General features: G+C 42.7%; 1 protein-coding gene across 2 annotated transcripts in view; it reads left to right on the top strand.

Moving 5' to 3' along the window:
- Window positions 1-20,528, top strand: part of LOC106578582 (LYR motif-containing protein 4B-like) — a 71,390-nt gene that overhangs the window by 9,915 nt on the left and 40,947 nt on the right. The window contains exon 2 of one of the 2 annotated variants that reach the window (XM_045702158.1): window positions 14,948-15,064. In XM_045702158.1, the coding sequence (XP_045558114.1) occupies window positions 14,948-15,064 (117 nt within the window). Of the gene's footprint in view, window positions 1-14,947; window positions 15,069-20,528 lie in introns of both variants that reach the window. The other variant, XM_014157570.2, reaches the window with a different exon arrangement.

The raw sequence follows: 20,528 nt of genomic DNA, 5'->3' as shown, positions 1-20,528 counted from the left end.
AAATGTAGGCTACATTTGTCCTAGCGCTAACTGAGGAAAGATTGACGCAACACAAGCAGTCCTATTTTAAAGCTCTCGACTGACAAACTACAATATGAATTCGCTAATAGCAATTACTATTTATAATTAATGACATCACGGGTGAGCTCACCATTGATCTAAATAATTGAGTAAAACACTTTCTAGAAATCGAAAGTAATCTGACGATTAGTTTCAGCGCGCTGCCATGCTTTTCTTCCTCACAGAAACCAAAGATAATAAGAGAAGACAAGATGAGTTTGCTATGTTTATAATATGTATGCTGAAGGGGTGTGTCATCTACCATCCTTCACATCTCACCATTCACTTCCTGAAGTTCTCAAAAAATGACTGAACCCTTACTCACATCATTTTGTTATAGCAAATGATTATGTAATGCCCAGAATTATGATGATTACGTGAAACCCAGAATGCATTGTATGTCAACAAACATGGCTCCACACATAGCTGGAATTTGCTTAGCTCATCATAATCAGTACAACCTTCAAAAAAGTATTTTACACACACATATGCCCATTACAATCGATGCAAGAATCGGAATGCATGATTTATCACCGGTACTTGAAAAACGTGAATAAAACAGTAAATATATCAATAATTACCACAACATTTTCTGATAGTGATTTATTGATACAAATACTGTGTGCAGGCAGTCATTTACATTTACATTTTTTGTCATTTAGCAGATGCTCTTATCCAGAGCGACTTACAGTAGTGAATGCATACATTTCATACATTTTTTTCGTACTGGTCCCCCGTGGGAATCGAACCCACAACCCTGGCGTTGCAAACACCATGCTCTACCAACTGAGCCACACGGGGTCCTCAGATTCAGGGTTCTCAATAACCTGTCACTCCCACTCTGAGCCATTCAGTGTTGTTTATGTATGTATCTAGTGAGCTAAGCTGTAGCATTAGCAATGTCTTTCAGAAGGAGACAACTCACAAATGTGGAAATTCTGGAGATTTTTAAAAATTCTGACAATGAGTCAAAGTCAGGAATCAGATTCTGACAGTGACAGTTAGGAGCTGCCCCCCAGCCATTGAGAACCCTGAATCTGAGGACCCCTTGTCTACTGACAAAGTCCCAGTTCCCTTTGAAGATGCTGGTGGTGATGGAGGCAGACCGATAGTGGATGAAGTTACAGGAGTTCTGTGGTAGCTGGAAGGCTGCCAGCCATTTCACCCCTCCTGGCCCTGCTGTTTGCTTTGAGTCCCAGTCTGGAGTGCACGCCCCTTCCCACTTCCATCTGAGGCAGAGTGCGTCAAGTTGTTTCTGACAGAGGAGCTGGTGGGAGACATGGGCAGAGACCAATCGCTATGCCTTGGAGCTACAAGAGAAGAGAGAGCCAGGAGTGGGGGGGACAACCACAATTAGTGAAATGTATACCTTCCTGGTGACCGTCCTTCTCATGGGGATAGTAAAGAAGACCTCCCTAAGAGAATATTGGAGCACAGATCCTATGTTTGCAACTCCCTTCTTTGCCACCCTCTTTTTCCAAGACTGCTTCCTAGTTCTGCTGCGACGACTGCATTTCATCAACAATGCTACTGCCATTCTAAATGACCCGTTATACAAACTAAGAAATGTCAACAGCTGGCAATAAAGTGGCATGACAAACGAGACATCCATGTCCTCTCCACTGTCCATACAGCAACCATGTCAGCCACAGGGAAGGTGGACCATCTGACGGGAGAGAGAAATCAAACCAGACTGTGTGCTTGACTATAACCTCAAAATGGGAGCAGTGGATAAGGTGGACATGATAACCTCTCTAGGCTAGGCGGGACGAATTCGTCCCACCTACGTAACAGCCACGGCTATCCTGTGGCGCGATTTTCAAAACCATAAAAATCCTATTACTTCAATTTCTCAAACATATGACTATTTTACAGCCATTTAAAGATAAGACTCTCGTTAATCTAACCACACTGTCCGATTTCAAAAAGGCTTTACAACGAAAGCAAAACATTAGATTATGTCAGCAGAGTACCAAGCCAGAAATAATCAGACACCCATTTTTCAAGCCAGCATATAATGTCACCAAAACCCAGAAGACAGCTAAATGCAGCACTCACCTTTGATGATCTTCATCAGATGACAACCCTAGGACATTATGTTATACAATACATGCATGTTTTGTTCAATCAAGTTCATATTTATATCAAAAACCAGCTTTTTACATTAGCATGTGACGTTCAGAACTAGCATACCCCCGCAAACTTCCGGGAATTCGCTAACATTTTACTAAATTACTCACGATAAACGTTCACAAAAAGCATAACAATTATTTTAAGAATTATAGATACAGACCTCCTCTATGCACTCGATATGTCCGATTTTAAAATAGCTTTTTGGTGAAAGCACATTTTGCAATATTCTAAGTACATAGCCCAGGCATCACGGGCTCGCTATTTAGACACCCGGCAAGTTTAGCACTCACCATAATCATATTTACTATTATAAAAATGTCATTACCTTTTGTTGTCTTCGTCAGAATACACACCCAGGACAGCTACTTCAATAACAAATGTTGGTTTGGTCCAAAATAATCCATCGTTATATCCGAATAGCGGCGTTTTGTTCGATGCGTTCCAGACACTATCCGAAATAGTAAAGAAGTGTCACGCGCTTGGCGCAATTCGTGACAATAAAATTCTAAGTATTCCATTACCGTACTTCGAAGCATGTCAATCGCTGTTTAAAATCAATTTTTACGACATTTTTCTCGTAGAAAAGCGATAATATTCCGACAGGGAATCTCCTTTTCGGCAAACAGAGGAAAAAATCCCAAAGGCGGGGGCGGTCGGGGTCACGCGCATAAGCTAGTGTCTCTTGATGGGCCACTTGAGAAAGGCGATAATGTGTTTCAGCCTGGGGCTGGAATGACGACATTCTGTTTTTTCCCGGGCTCTGAGCGCCTATGGACGACGTGGGAAGTGTCACGTTAGAGCAGAGATCCTTAGTAAATGATAGAGATGGAAAAGAAGTTCAACAAATGGTCAGACAGGCCACTTCCTGTAAAGGAATCTCTCAGGTTTTGACCTGCCATTTGAGTTCTGTTATACTCACAGACACCATTCAAACAGTTTTAGAAAATTTAGGGTGTTTTCTATCCATATGTAATAAGTATATGCATATTCTAGTTACTGAGTAGGAGTGGTAACCAGATTAAATCGGGTATGTTTTTTATCCAGCCGTGTCAATGCTGCCCCCTAGCCCTAACAGGATAAACAGCTTTGCGCTCAGAAAATGACCAAGTGGAATAATAGATTTTTCCCCCCAGGGTAGCTTCAAAATACAGCAAGCCAATACTTCTCTGACACAATTAGCATTGTTTGCAGAGCTAGTAGAAGAATGTAGCTAGCTACAGAAGCACGATTGAATATAACACCATAAAGGTTCTGAAATGAGTAACGTTACCTCGCTTGTCCGCGGTTATAAGGAATATACACAAAAATAGTATGCTACAGTAGAAACGACAATACACAACATGCAGAAACTATTATAACGTAATAAGGCACTTACTTTGGAAATGTGTGCATTTCTATCAAAGTTATTATTGGTACCGAAAACAACTATGACTGCAATGCAGGCAACAGACGGAAAATGTGAACGTGTGTGCAGGACGGGAGATGAGCAAATGTCTGCAGACTTGAACTGCACAAACAATTGAAGTGTTTGTGGAATTTTGTCCAGTTCAGAAATGTCAAAAAAATTGATTGGTCCGCAAAAGTAAAAATGGCTACTTTTATGTGAATGAATGAGGAACACACCTCAATTCAAACTTTTTTAGAAAATAAAAAAGTTGTTAGAAAATAATTTTAAATTGACCAGTTGAAAGCCGCCTATAAATAAAGACAGGCTGCATGCCTTGTTTCAGTGCTGATTAAATGTACTGTTGCGTAACAATCCCATTCTGGAATGGAGAGAACGTTCTAACATCACGTGCATAAAAAAACTCACGCTGGGGCGACCGTTAGATATTTGGAACTCAAGCACGAAAGGGTTAAGGGTTTCAGTGACTTCATTAGCTGTGGTTTCTGATGCGTATATGGTTGACTCATCAGCATACATGGACATGCATGCTTCGTTTAATGCAACTGGCAGGTCATTGGTAAAAATAGAAAAGAGTAGAGTGCCTAGAGAGCTGCCCTGCGGTACACCACACTTTACATGTTTGACATGAGAGAAACTTCCTTTAAAGAAAACCCATTGAGTTCTATTAGATTGCCATATCGTTGATTCAGAGCTGAGGTTGAAAAGCCATAACACATGTTTTTTTTCAACAACAGGTTATGGTCAATAATATCAAAGGTTGCACTGAAATCTAACAGTACTGCTCCCACAATTGTCTTATCAATTTCTTTCAACCAATCATCAGTTATTTGTGTCAGTTGACTCGCTTATGTGTCCTATTTGGCCTGTGGCCCTTGTGCTTGACACATACGCTAGCCTATTAGCCACGTTATGACTGACTTGTGATCATTGCCTTTGCTAGTTTGATTTTGACATTCCCAGCCTTAGTTAGTTGTCTGTTTTTGTTCAAAATATTTAGTAATTGAAACAAACAGTGCATCCCGAATGTGTAGAGACGGCAAACAATGTATCTGGCCAGCTATGATTTACAACCTTATAGCAATGTTTTTTTGGACCACCAAGAATTGTATTGGTGAATTCTATTACTCATGCATTAAACTGCATCCATCTATTCTGCCAACAATGCCTTACTGTATGTCATGGAATTTTGAATCAAATAGAACCCATTTTTAAAACTTATCTTTGGTTTTGTAGCATAAACTAGGAATTTTATATACACTGCTCAAAAAAATAAAGGGAACACTTAAACAACACAATGTAACTCTAAGTCAATCACACTTCTGTGAAATCAAACTGTCCACTTAGGAAGCAACACTGATTGACAATACATTTCACATGCTGTTGTGCAAATGGAATAGACAACAGGTGGAAATTATAGGCAATTAGCAAGACACCCCCAATAAAGGAGTGGTTCTGCAGGTGGGGACCACAGACCACTTCTCAGTTCCTATGCTTCCTGGCTGATGTTTTGGTCACTTTTGAATGCTGGCGGTGCTTTCACTCTAGTGGTAGCATGAGACGGAGTCTACAACCCACACAAGTGGCTCAGGTAGTGCAGCTCATCCAGGATGGCACATCAATGCGAGCTGTGGCAAGAAGGTTTGCTGTGTCTGTCAGCGTAGTGTCCAGAGCATGGAGGCGCTACCAGGAGACAGGCCAGTACATCAGGAGACGTGGAGGAGGCCGTAGGAGGGCAACAACCCATCAGCAGGACCGCTACCTCCGCCTTTGTGCAAGGAGGAGCAGGAGAAGCACTGCCAGAGCCCTGCAAAATGACCTCCAGCAGGCCACAAATGTGCATGTGTCCGCTCAAACGGTCAGAAACAGACTCCATGAGGGTGGTATGAGGGCCTGACGTCCACAGGTGGGGGTTGTGCTTACAGCCCAACACCGTGCAGGACGTTTGGCATTTGCCAGAGAACACCAAGATTGGCAAATTCGCCACTGGCACCCTGTGCTCTTCACAGATGAAAGCAGGTTCACACTGAGCACGTGACAGACATGACAGAGTCTGGAGACGCTGTGGAGAACGTTCTGCTGCCTGCAACATCCTCCAGCATGACCGGTTTGGCGGTGGGTCAGTCATGGTGTGGGGTGGCATTTCTTTGGGGGGCCACACAGCCCTCCATGTGCTCGCCAGAGGTAGCCTGACTGCCATTAGGTACCGAGATGAGATCCTCAGACCCCTTGTGAGACCATATGCTGGTGCAGTTGGCCCTGGGTTCCTCCTAATGCAAGACAATGTAGACCTCATGTGGCTGGAGTGTGTCAGCAGTTCCTGCAAGAGGAAGGCATTGATGCTATGGACTGGCCCGCCAGTTCCCCAGACCTGAATCCAATTGAGCACATCTGGGACATCATGTCTCGCTCCATCCACCAATGCCACGTTGCACCACAGACTGTCCAGGAGTTGGCAGATGCTTTAGTCCTGTTCTGGGAGGAGATCCCTCAGGAGACCATCCGCCACCTCATCAGGAGCATGCCCAGGCGTTGTAGGGAGGTCATACAGGCACGTGGAGGCCACACACACTACTGAGCCTCATTTTGACTTGTTTTAAGGACATTACATCAAAGTTGGATCAGCCTGTAGTGTGGTTTTCCACTTTAATTTTGAGTGTGACTCCAAATCCAGACCTCCATGGGTTGATAAATTGGATTTCCATTGATTATTTTTGTGTGATTTTGTTGTCAGCACATTCAACTATGTAAAGAAAAAAGTATTTAAGATTATTTATTTCATTCAGATCTAGGATGTGTTGTTAAAGTGTTCCCTTTATTTTTTTGAGCAGTATATTTTACTAATGATTGTCTGTTTGTTTAATCTGCAAAGCAGTGAAAACGCTGTCAGTTCCACTTTAAAGTGTGTTATGTCTGGTTAGGGATTGTGTAATAGACCTACAGGGGCCGTTTTAACTTCATCGTCAAGAAACTTAAGGCAAGTATGTCCCCAGACAGTGCTTCAAATTGGCTGCAGCAATATCACTGCGTTCACAGGCAAACGTGGAAGATAAACCAGAGGACGCATGAGAGGCTGCTTTTCGATTCTCACCACTGCTCATGCATTAACAATAGTGGAAACTCACTCCAGCCGAAGCTTAAACCAATTCAACGCTTTCAAATCCATGATGGGGAGTGTTGAAGTGCACAATTCAGGAGAAGGGGATGTAGGCGTACCGTGTGAGAGCCATAGGGAAAGACTGAGGTGGAGCGAGTGGGAGAGGGAATAACATGAATGAATAGCAGATGTGCTGAAGTAAGAGAAAATATGAGGTAGACCTGAGAGAAAGGGGGTGGAGGGGAGCGGGAAACTCCGAGAGAGTCAGAGAAAGACAGATGGAGAGAGATGAGATATTCCGTGATGGAGAGGGAGAGATGTGGACTTTATTGCAGACACAAGGGCGGACTGGCATAAGTAGGTCTTGCGTTTAGAAATAACTTTTCCCTTGTGGCTTCCAGCGCTAACACGGTGCTAGTGTGGAGTCGGTGACAAGTCATGTGCAGCTGTGTGATGGCTCTTAGTCATCAAGCAGACTGTCATGAATTAAAACCTTAAATAGAGGTCGACCGATTTTATGATTTTTCAACGCCGATACCGATAATTGGAGGACCAAAAAAAGCCGATACCGATTAATCGGCTGTGTTTTTTTTATATATATATATATTTTTTTGTAGTAATGACAATTACAACAATACTGAATGAACACTTAACTTAGTACATCAATAAAATCAATTTAGTCTCAAATAAATAATGAAACATGTTCAATTTGCTTTATATAATGCAAAAACAAAGTGTTGGAGAAGAAAGTAAAAGTGCAATATGTGCCATGTAAAAAAGCTAACGTTTAAGTTACTTGCTCAGAACATATGAAAGCTGGTGGTTCCTTTTAACATGAGTCTTCAATATTCCCAGATAAGAAGTTTTAGGTTGTAGTTATTATAGTCCTATTTCTCTCAATACCATTTTGTATTTCATTTAACTTTTGACTATTGGATGTTCTAATAGGTACTTTAGTATTGCCAGCCTAATCTCAGGAGTTGATAGGCTTGAAGTCATAAACAGCGCAATGCTTGAAGCACAGCAAAGAGCTGCTGGCAAATACAGGAATTAATGCTTAAGAGCCTGCTGCTGCCTACCACCTCTCAGACTGTTCTATCAAATCATAGACTTAATTATAATATAATAACACACAGAAATCCAAGCCTTAGGTCATTAATATGGTCAAATCTGGGAACTATCATTTCGAAAACAAAATGTTTTTTCTTTCAGTGAAATACGGAACTGTTCCGTATTTTATTTAACGGGTGGCATCCATAAACCTAAATATTGCTGTTACATTGCACAACCTTCAATGTTATGTCATAATTATGTAAAATTCTGGCGAATTAGTTTGCAACGAGCCAGGCGGCCCAAACTGTTGCATTTACCCTGACTCTGCGTGCAATGAACGCAAGAGAAGTGACACAATTTCCCTAGATAATATTGCCTGCTAACATGAACTTCTTAACTAAATATGCAGGTTTAAAAAAAGAATACTAATGTGTATTGATTTTAAGATAGGCATTGATGTTTATGGTTAGGTACATTCGTGCAACCATTGTGATTTTTTTTGCAAATGCGCTTTTGTTAAATCATCCCCCCCGTTTGGCGAAGTTTGCTGTCTTTGTTAGGAAGAAATGGTCTTCACACAGTTCGCAACGAGTCAGGCGGCCCAAACTGCTGCATATACCCTGACTCTGTTGCACAGAACGCAAGAGAAGTGACACAATTTCCCTTGTCAAAAGAAATTCATGTTAGCAGGCAATATTAACTAAATATGCAGGTTTTAAAAAATATATACTTGTGTATTGATTTTAAGAAAGGCGTTGATGTTTATGGTTAGGTACAAATTGGTGCAATGACAGTGCTTTTTTTTCGCAAATGCGCTTGTAAAATCACGTTAAGGCAAAGTAGGCTGTGATTCAATGATAAATTAACAGGCACCGCATCGATTATATGCAACGCAGGACAAGCTAGATAAACTAGTAATATCATCAACCATGTATAGTTAACTAGTGATTATGTTAATATTGATTGTTATTTATAAGATAAGTTTAATGCTAGCTAGCACCTTACCTTGGCTCCTTGCTGCACTCGCATAACAGGTAGTCAGCCTGCCACGCAGTATCCTCGTGGAGTGCAATGTAATTGACCGTAATTGGTGTCCAAAAATGCCAATTACCGATTGTTATGAAAACTTGAAATCGGCCCTAATTAATCGGCCATTCTGATTAATCGGTCGACCTCTACTTGAAAAGCCTCGGCTAAATAAGTGATCATGGAAATCCACCCTTGTGCCACATGGAGTGTTGTTCCCTGTGATATCTCTACACATCTGTCTGAGCGTTTCCCTGCAGACATGTTTGAGGGATTTGAGTGCATCCATATTCAGTCATGTTTACAGCTAGAAGGTAGAACTCATGTGTTCTCTTCAAACAGTACAGAATGCTGTATGCCTTGTTTGGCTTTGAGAACACCTTCGTCTATTGTTATTGGTTCATATTTAGTATGTCATTTCAAAGCAAATGTGTTTTCTTTCTCATTCCTCATTAGGAGAGATGTATCTGGAGAACACTAATCACTGCTTCATGCTGTACTGTACTCTGGAGCCTCCCCCAATAGTGATGTTGGTCATTTTGGTTTCCAACTGGCCATTTCTATCAACTCTAACATTAAGAATACTGCACATTGGTGCGAAAAAACAACAGTCAAAAATACACCCTGCCATTTAGGTACCTACAGCACATTTGGAAAGTATTGACCCCTTCCTTTTTTTCACATTTTGGTACGTTACAGCCTTATTCTAAAATGGATTAAATAAATAAAACATTTTCCTCATTAATCTACACAATATCCCATAATGACAAAGCAAAACTGTTTTTTTAGAAATGTTTGCAAATGTAAATATAGAAACACCTTATTTACATAAGTATTCAGACCCTTTCCTATGAGACTTAATTTAGCTCATGTGCATCCTATCCCATTCATCATCCTTGATGTTTCTACAACTTGATGGGAGTCCACCTGTGGTAAATTCAATTGATTGGACATGATTTGGATAGGCACACACCTGTCTATCTAAGGTCCCACAGTTGACAGTGCATGTCAAAGCAAAAACCAAGCCATGAGGTTAAAGGAATTGTCCACAGAGCTCCGAGACAGGATTGTGTTAAGGCACAGTTCTGGGGAAGGATACCAAAACGTTTCTGCAGCATTGAAGTTCCCCAAGAACACAGTGTCCTCCATCATTCTTAAATGGAACAATTTTGGAATCACCACAACTTCCTAGAGCTGGTCGCCCGGCCAAACCGAGAAATCTGGGGAGAAGGGCCTTGGTCAGGGAGGTGACCAAGAACTTGATGGTCACTCTGACAGAGCTCCAGAGATTCTCTGTGAAGATGGTTGTCCTTCTGGAACATTCTCCCATCTCTGCAGCACTCCACCAATAAGGCCTTTATGGTAGAGTGGACAGACGGAAGCTACTCCTCAGTAAAAGGCACATGTCAGCCCGCTTGGAGTTTGTCAAAAGGTACTAAAAGAGCTCTGACCATGACAAAAAAACAAATTCTCTGGTCTGATAAAACCAAGATTGAACTCTTTGGCCTGAATGCCAAGCGTCACGTCTGGAGGGAACCTGGCGCCATCCCTACGGTGAAGCATGATTGTGGCAGACTCATGCTGTGGGAATGTTTTTCAGTGGCAGGGACTGGGATACTAGTCTGGATAGAGGGAAAAATTAACATAGCAATGTACAGAGATCCTTGATGAAACCCTACTCCAGAACGCTTAAGACTGGAGCGAAGGTTCACCTTCCAATAGGACAACAACCCTAAGCACACATCCAAGACAACGCATGAGTGGCTTCGGAAAACAAGTCTCTGAATGTCCTTGAGTGGCCCAGCCAGAGCCCGGACTTGAACCCGATCGAACATCTCTGGAGAGACCTGCAAATAGCTGTGCAGCAACGCTCCCCGTCCAACCTGACAGAGCTTGAGAGGATCTGCAGAGAAGAATGTCAAACTCCCCAAATACAGGCATGTCAAGCTTTCCCTCTATCCTGACTAGTCTCCCAGTCCCTGCCACTGAAAAACATCCCCACAGCATGATGCTGCCACAATGCTTCACCATAGGGATGGCCAGAGAATCTTGTTTCTCATGGTTTAAGAGTCCTTAGGTCCCTTTTTGGCAAACTCTAAGCAGGCTGTCATGTGCCTTTTTACTGAGGAGTTGCTTCCATCTGGCTACTCTACCATAAAGGCCTGATTGGTGGAGTGCTGCAGAGATGGTTGTCCTTCTGGAATGTTCTCCACAGAGGAACTCTAGCGTTCTGTCAGAGTGACCATTTAGGTTCTTGGTCACCTCCCTGACCAAGGCCCTTCTCCCCTGATTGCTCAGTTTAGCTGGGCACACAGGTCCAGGAAGAGTCTTTGTGGTCCCAAACTTTTTCCATTTAAAATGATCGAGGCACTGTGTTCTTGGTGAACGTCAATGCTGCAGACATTTTTTGCTACACTTCCCCAGATATGTGCCTCGACACAATCCTTTATCTTAGCTCTATGGACAATTCCGTTAACCTCATGGCTTGGTTTTTGCTCTGACATGCACTTTCAACTGTGGGACCTTTTTATATAGACAATGTACAGGATCTGGAAAGGCACAATCAATTGAATTTACCACAGGTCGACTCCAAGTTGTAAAAGCATCTCAAGGATGATCAATGGAAACAGGATGCACCGGAGTTCAGGGGTCTGAATACTCATGCAAATTAGGTATTTCAGTTTTTTTATTTTGAATACATTTGCAAAAATTTCTGAACACCTGTTTTCGCTTTGTAATTATGGAGTATTGTGTGTAGATTGAGGAACGTTTTTTATTTATTTAATACATTTTAGAATAAGGATGTAGCGTAACAAAATGTGGGAAGTCATGGTCTGAATATTTTCTGAATTATTAAGATTACAAATCACTCTGTCTCTGAATATTTTAATCAAACTTTTTCCTGATATCAGGGCATAAAAACTACAATAATTAGCCTAGTACGCATGTGCGGCCCATGCTAGTTTTCCCTGTCTAAACTACCTGGCTAGCTGAACTATGCTAGTTTTTGTACTCAAATATTGCGCCCTCAACTTTAAAACTCCTTATGCAAGTTATACAACCATGTAACTAAGAAAATCGCTGGAAATAAACATTTTTGTTGTTGTTGAATAGTCATGACTGGTTCGAGATCTGTCATAAGACTACAGTGGCAAAGTATATCTTTGCTACTTAATGCGGATCCAAGTTCAGTTTTCAGATCCACTGGGGTCATTGGTGTAGATTAGCTGCACGCTTCTGACTGGTCTTGGACCTGTGACAGTGGGCAGCCTCTCCTCACTTGGCTCGATGGGATATGTAGTGGTTTTGCCAACAGTCAGATATTTATACACTCTTGTACCCTTAACCATTTTTAAACTGACTAATGTGTTTGTTGATTAAATGAGACTTTGTTACTTTAATGAGTAATCCAGGAAAGTTTATTCGCACGAGAAAATGTCAACTCTACAGAGCGCAATGACTACAATGAATGTCTAAATTACTTCTGGGTCTGTGGTGCTCCTCCTCACCCCTCTACACTGAGTGTACAAAAGATGAAGGACACCTTCCTAATATTGAGTTGCACCTGCCCCTTTTCAGCTCAGAACATCCTCAATTCATCAGGGCATGGACTCTACAAGGTGGTGAAAGCGTTCCAAAGGGATGCTGGCCCATGTTGACTCCAATGCTTCCCAAAGTTGTGTCAAGTTGGCTGGATGTCCTTTGGGTGGTGGAGCATTCTTAATTCACATTGGAAGCTATTAAGCGTGGAAAAAGCCCAGCAGCATTGCAGTTCTTGACACAAACCGGTATATCTGGTACCTGCTATTATACCCTGTTCAAAGGGACTTAAATCTGGTCTTGCCCATTCACCCTCTTAATGGCACACATACACACAATCTATCTAAATTCTCAAGGCTTAAAAATCCTCCTTTTAAATTGTCAAGTCCCCTTCATCTACACTGATTTGAAGTGGATTTATCAAGTGACATCAATAAGGGATCATAGTTTTCACCTGGTGAGTCTGTCATGGATAGAGCAGGTGTCCTTAATGTTTTGTTCACTCAGTGTATAAGCTGTCAGCTAAGCATGGGGGGTGCGTTCCAGTGCGCTTTCCTGCCAAAAGCTGACACTGGCTGAATTTCACACAGTCATTTGAATATGTTAAAGCTTTAAGGCCACATTCATGACCATGATAGCTTTTTTTATATAAGAATAGGGGCATTTTATTCAGTTAACTGGTATTCGGACATGTCTGTGGTCTGGGCCTAAAACTAAAGTATCCCTTTGGTGCAGGAAATTGCATTTGCTTTAGGTTCTCAGCTAATCTGGTGATTCACTTTTGATTGTGTCACCCAAGATTACTCACTTGGTAAAGGCAGGAAGATGCATTTTCTTCTCTCTAGAACACACGTCATTCATCCTTCCATAATCTGTCTTGAGCTCCCCGCTCTCCTGTCACAACTGAACGGCAGATGGGGTGATTGCTTCTCCGGCTGTCTTAAAAGGCCCCATGCTCGTATTCTTTTGATGACTCAATTATTCCCACACCATGGACGAAGTGCACACTGTGTAGACTAATTGACCAGCAGTCTTAAACAGACCTCGCAGTGTGCCTCAAGCTGGTCTGTATGGCATATCAACAAGGCTTGGTAGGTTACTTTCTAAATGTAATCCGTTACGAATTACCTGTCAAATTGTAATCAGTAACATACCTTTTGGATTACGCAAACTAAGTAATGTAATCTGAGCGTTTCAATCACTGCGCATAGCCATTGACGTGATAGGCTATTGATTTCATTGGGCCTAGCGATTTTGCAAAAATATGCCTATGATGATGTACTAAGAATTATGTTAAAGTACCATTTCATTATGAATCATGTCATTGATGTACTCCAGAGAAAAAGGTTTTGGTTTAGTCCTGTTGTGTTCTGTTGGTGGTTCGCCATTAGAAGGCTTTGGGCTACTTTTTCCAAAGTCTGTCTTGGTGCCCTGAAAATAGAAAAGCTTGATCAGTCATGTCTAAAAATTCAGCTGCTGTATTTTCTTTCTTTTTTTAAAGCAGATCCAATTGTGCTAACTCAGCAACTAATAATTAGATAATGCAAATGCACCTTAGACTCAACAAATTGACATGTTATTTGTTTGCTTCAAATCCTTCTCTGGCTCCCAATTGGCATAGTGGTCTAAGACATTGCATCTCAGTGGAAGAGGCATCACTGCAGTACCTAGTTCGAATCAGGCTGCATCTCATCCAGCCGTGATTGGGAGTCCCATAGGGTGGAGCACAAGTTGTTTGGGTTTGGCCGGGGTAGGCTGTCATTGTAAAATAAGAATTTGTTCTTGACTGACTTGCCTAGTTAAATAAAGGTTACACTTTAATAAAAAAATAAAAATTAGATTCCCGTCAGTCTAGAAGAACAACCGCTCTGCTACTTTTTCTTCAGTGGGTAACCAACGTTTTTCTTCTTTTGTCAGATCCGTACTGTTAATTTATTTATTTATTTTTTCAACCAGTTTTTGAAGAATGTCCCTCCCTACCCACTTACTCATACTCTTTCGCACTCGCTTGTTCACTTTATACTCATCCTCCGCCTTGTGTTTTGGGGAAAAAATATGGGTCCTGGCTGTCAATAAGGAGCTGCTTGTCAGTTCATCTCTCAGCAGAGGAGCCTCCCTGGGTGCCAGGATGCCTCTTTGATCTTCGCATAGCACTGCACTTCCTGCCCACTGCACACAGGGCTCGGGCTGCCAGATAAAAGCTAACAGCCACTCGTTTCCAGCCTCTCGCTTTCCAGCAAATGGAGAACCCCATTACCTGAAACCCCTTAACTAGAAGGCTGATTCACACAGCACTGCCCTTCGGCTAAAAGTGGTTTCCCTAATCCAATTGAAGGGTGGGGGGTATTTCCCTCCGTCGGTATAAATGAGTCTTGTAAATGGGGTTCTTGGATTTTTATGTAGCAGACCGAATGCTTTGTGGTGCGTTGGATTGGGCTGGGGTTTCCACATTTTCATTGTGTTACGATGCATCGTTAAAGTGTGGCGTTAATTTAGTATTTTCCCCACTTTGACAAGTGCCACGTTAATCGATTGCTTCATTTGTTATTGATTTGTATACTGAATGCCGTATATGTTTTCCTCCAGAGTTTTATGGGTATGTTGATAAGTGTATAATTTGTGTTTTCATTCAGGACGTACGCCTTGCGCCGGGTGCAGGATGCCTTCAGGGCAAACCGGAGTGTAGAAGACCCTAAAATGGTGGAGCAGCTCTTAAACCAGGGCAGGGACAACCTAGACATGATCCGGAGGCAGGTAGGCCTACCACACACACACACGCACACACACACACACACACACTGGTTCATGTAAGAACAAAGTTATTCCAGCAAGGACTAAAGTATTTTCATGCTCACAGCATAATCTTATTTTTGCACCACAATCATTTCTCCAAAGAAATGTTTTCCATTAATCGTCCAACTTAACCAAAATATCACCTGGCCAGGATACCTCGGAGTCTAGTTTCTAAGAACAGTGGGTGGTTATTTTTCCCCCATCCTCTAAGTTGCGCATTCCCCCAGATACATGTTAGTTGAGCACCTGATTAGTGTCCACCTGTCGACTCTCGCACGGCGCCAGAGTGCTAATCACCACTGATGCCCTGCTGTTGGCCGCTTTGTTCCCATAATGCACCTCCAACCGTCCATCCCATCTCAGGGGACCATGGGGAAGGCTCCAGCCCTCACTCTCTCTTGGTCTCTGTCTTTCTTGGTCTCTTTATTTAGCTATGTCTGTCTCTCGCCCTCAATCTCAAGTTTCTCTCTGTTTCTGAGTGTATGATTTCCACGTCATTCTCTTGGGCAACATCCTCTAACACCTAACCTTGGTTCCCCAAGGCTCTATGTGTTGTGCTGATAACCAGCAGAAATGTATGACTTGGTCAATGACCTATAAAGAAGGCAATTGGCAAAACACAGTAATGTATGCATTGAGATGCATGCAGCTCGTCTAATGATAGACACACATTCTGATGTATATATTGTTTATATGGGCTCATCCTACAGGCCTATTCAATGAGAATATAGAATAAAAACAAATACAATTATGCAACATTGCTCTACATCTCACAAGCGTTCTTCGATGTCTAGAGGTAATGTCAAGAGAGACTAGTACCGCTAAGATAGTTAGCGTGTTTAAGTGAAGCTGTGTGGGTGGCACTGCTCTGCAACTGAGCCGGTGCTAAGCAGCAGAATAGAGCAGCTGCGCGTGTGTGTTTGCATATCCCAGCAGATGCGAAACAGCCTTATGTAGAGGATAAGACCCACGTCTCCCACACACACACACACACACACACACACACACACACACACCACATGCATATTGATGCTCAAATATACACCCATATTATATACACACCAAGCATGTCTTGACAACTTCAACCTTGAGCCCAAGCAAAGTATAGCACTTTTGGCACAGAGAATATTCTTGGCTCTCTGCCTCTCTCTCCAGCGCGCACCACAGTGTGAGTGCCAACACAGGCGGGCATGAGTGGAACAAGGAGGCGGGTAGTGTGGGGGTGGCACTGCACTGTCACACTATGCCCAACCACATACACACACACACACACACACATGCAAGCCCTCCTGCATACACATGAAGCCTTACAGAACCTGTGTATTCTGTTGTGTTTGAAAGTGACAGATGGGTGTCTTTGCCACATACAGTAAGTATACGTGGTGCGTTGCTGATGGTACAAGGATGACTAAACCATTCACTTGCTCACCACGTATTCTAGTCCCTGTATACGCAGCCCTCTCCCGCTTCCAAAGAAGAGGCTTGCTCTTTATTCATCCATTTGCATCAAAATGTGTTATTTGCCGTCAGAAAGTATCCAACATGACACACGCACACAGAACAGATAGGAGCATTAAGTGCCTTGCTGCATTAAGTGCAATCACATATTTCCCTGTCAGCCCTGGGAGCCGGCAACTCTTGGGTTACTCACTCGCCTCTCTAACCTCCAGGCTAGCCTCACAACCCACCGTGTTTATCTTGCTTTGTCGCTTTGACTTTTTAGCTTTTTTTTCCATTAGCAGCAGTGGGTTGCGTGTTTAAAAAAAAATATATATATTATTGTTCTGTTGTCTGCTCCACCATGATCCCTACTCTTACACACGGTTATGAAAAAAGCCTGGTGGGGCATGAATGTTAATCCAGAGCCCTACCCTTGCGTACGAAGTTCATGCCCTACCCTATCCAGGCCCAATTGCTTCTGCCAAATTTTAAGGCCCAATCAGAAATATTTTCCTCAGCTAGTAAATCCACCCTGAATGCTGCTCGCTTTGCATGTGATTTCATAATGGCGGCTCGGAATAGTGTTGTCAGGATTTGATGCCAGATTTTCCTTGGGAAAAATGAACACGAAGCAGACGGAACTGTATGGTCCTTTTTAAAACCTACTTTTGGAAAATATTGTGTGCTATATCTTGAAAAAATATTAAAATGTGACTGGTTGACAACATAATGCATTTTCTTTCCAACATGTAAACTTTTCCTCAAGAAATGTAATCCAGTTCATGTTTTGCTTTCTTACTTCCTAGTAACGCGTTACTGTTATCGTGACAACTCTAGCTCTGAGTATCCATAGCAACGGCTCCACTTGGGTTGCTATGCTCAATGACTAGACATGACAGAGCAGTTAGCTACTTTTTGTCACTCTAAACTCTGACAAAATTCAAGGAACATAATTATATATAAATCTGTCCTGTTTTATATTTGACAAGGTTGAAGCTCTTCTGACACCATGTTATGATCTTAGTCATATGACTGTACTGCGCAGCATAGCACGAGCAAATGGGTCAGCTTCAAAATGTTTGTCAAATTAGTGATGCCCTGCCCGTACCCTAGTTATTGATGAAAACCAGGCACTACCCGGCCCTAAACGATGTATAATGTCGGGGCTCAGGATGGGTTGCAGAGCTCTAGGATATATACATTATTAATATGCCCCCTATCTCAAAATACACTTTAGTTAGGGGGTTGTAAGAAGCATCAAATCATTGGCTTCAGGTTCAGCAATAGCTCTCACAGCACTAGAATCCCATTCCTATAACGGCATGCTTGGCAGTGTCCCCAACCCGGATTTGAATTTTAATGTGAAATGTGACGTAGGCAGGCTAATGAATTTCAGATCATTTTGGCTCACACTAACATTTTTTGGCCTACTCCTCCCTTTCCCCCATTTTAGAAACAAAGCCATTGAAGAGCACCTCGCCTGAAAACAGTATATACCCAGCCACAAGCAACAAAGGCATGTTTATTGTATAGCCAGGGCTCCAAGTGCAACCATTTCATCGCATTTTGCTGCCATTTGTGCGAGTACATTTTTTAAACATTTTTATTGGCCGCATTAGTGCGAGCTGCAAATTCTAAACTCGGCAAAAAAAGGAACCGTCCCTTTTTCAGGACCCTGTCTTTAAAAGATGATTCGTAAAAATCCAAATCGTCACATCCTTAAATATGGTTTCCCATGCTTGTTCAATGAACCATAAACAATTAATGAACATGCACCTGTGGAATGGTCGTTAATGGCCTACCATCTGTAAGCTGTTAGTGTCTTAAGGTCACAGTTATGAAAACTTAGGACACTAAAAAGGCCTTTCTACTGACTCTGGAAAAACACCAGAAGAAAGGGTCCCAGGGTCCCTGTTCATCTGCGTGAACGTGCCTTAGGCATGCTGCAAGGAGGTATGAGGACTGCAGATGTGTTTGGGGCAATAAATTGAATTGTCTGTACTGTGAGACGCCTAAGACTGTGCTACAGGACGGACAGCTGATCGTCCTCGCAGTGGCAGACCACGTGTAACAACACCTGCACAAGATCGGTACATCCGAACATCACACCTGCGGGACAGGTATAGGATGGCAACAACAACTGCCCTAGTTACACCAGGAACGCACAATCCCTCCATCAGTGCTCAGACTGTCCGCAATAGGCTGAGAGAGGCTGGACTGAGGGCTTGTAGGCCTGTTGTAAGGCAGGTTCTCACCAGACATCACCGGAAACAGCGTCCGTATGGGCACAAACCCACTGTCGCTGGACCAGACAGGACTGGAAAAAGTGCTCTTCTCTAACGAGTTGCGGATGGTCGGATTCGCGTTTATCGTCGAAGGAATGAGCATTACACTGAGGCCTGTACTCTTGAGCGGGATCGATTTGGAGGTGGAGGGTCCGTCATGATCTGGGGTGGTGCGTCACAGCATCATCGGACTGAGCTTGTCATTGCAGGCAATCTCAACGCTGTGCGTTACAGGGAAGACATCCTTCTCCCTCATGTGGTACCCTTCCTGCAGGCTCATCCTGACATGACCCTCCAGCATAACAATGTCACCAGCCATACTGTTTGTTCTGTGCATAATTTCCTGCAAGACAGGAATGTCAGTGTTCTGCCATGGCCAGCGAAGAGCCCGGATCCCAATCCCGTTGAGCACGTCTGGGACCTGTTGGATCGGCGGGTGAGGGCTAGGGCCATTCCCTCCCCAGAATTGTCCGGGAACTCGCAGGTGCCTTGGAAGAGTGGGGTAACATTTCATAGCAAGAACTGTCAAATCTGTTGCAGTCCATGAGGAGATGCACTGCAGTACTTAATGCAGCTGGTGGCCACACCAGATACTGGCTGTTACTTTTGATTTTGACCCCCCCCCCCTTCAGGGACACGTTCTATTTCTGTTTGTCACATGTCTGTGGAACTTGTTCAGTGTATGTCTGTTGAATCTTATGTTCATAAAAATATTTACACATGTTAAGTTTACTGAAAATAAACGCAGTTGACAGTGAGGGGATGTTTCTTTTTTGGTTTAGTTGGTCACCTCACTCAACAACAACACATTTTTGGGTGTGGCTAAAACCATGATTTGGGCAGACAGTTAAAGATGCAGTCCGGGATCTTAAGCACTTACAAATTCACAACATATTGTAGTTTTTTTTAATTTGTATTTGCAGAATGGAACATGTATACGAAATGAATGAGCGTGCACAATTTTCAGGGACCCGTTTTGGCTAGTGAGCACTACTTTCAAAACTTCTGGATGAAATTATTCAAAGCTCTGGAGCATCACTTTAAGTGAACATGCATTGATTTGATTCCTGCTGTGAAAGAATCTGCCCTGACCCTGACAGTGCCTATTTTAGCTAGTGGCTGTGATGAGCGAGCCTTTTTCTCTCCCTCGTCCCAATGTGTGCTCTGAGTATAGGGAGAGAAAATGCATTCTGATTGTACAACATTTCAAAATGCAGTTGCGGGGAAAAATACTGCTTTGGAAGCAAGTATACTGTTCTTAGTTGAAGAGAGGAGGGCCTCTGCTTTCTCTAGGTATCTGATGTATGTGCTGAACTCTCATTATTGAGTGAAATTTCACCAATTTACAACCTACGTTTCTGGCATGACTTTGAGATACGGAGCCGAGGTTGGCCATTTGTGGTGAGTGCATCCTATCAAACCCCTGGAAAGATTTGCTCAGCTGTATTTCCAAAAGCTGAAGGAGTTTCTCTCGGGGCTACACCCATCTGTAAATCTGCACTACATAAAGGGGGCCAGCTTCAATAGGAGAGGGCGATATAACTTCCCATGATGATCCAGATCGAGCTATAGTGTATAGGAGAAAGACGGGCTCTATATCAGCCGGGCATTTCAGGCCAATGCCCTCGAAGACCCATTTCACCTCTCAGTGAAGCTCAGACCTGTGTTCAAAAACTATTTGATATCTTTAAAATAC

Source organism: Salmo salar, chromosome ssa19 (genome assembly GCF_905237065.1).
Source record: "Salmo salar chromosome ssa19, Ssal_v3.1, whole genome shotgun sequence".
Lineage (NCBI taxonomy): Eukaryota > Metazoa > Chordata > Actinopteri > Salmoniformes > Salmonidae > Salmo > Salmo salar.
The sequence above is the reverse complement of the archived record's forward strand: the minus strand, read 5'-3'. Positions and strand labels throughout refer to the sequence as shown.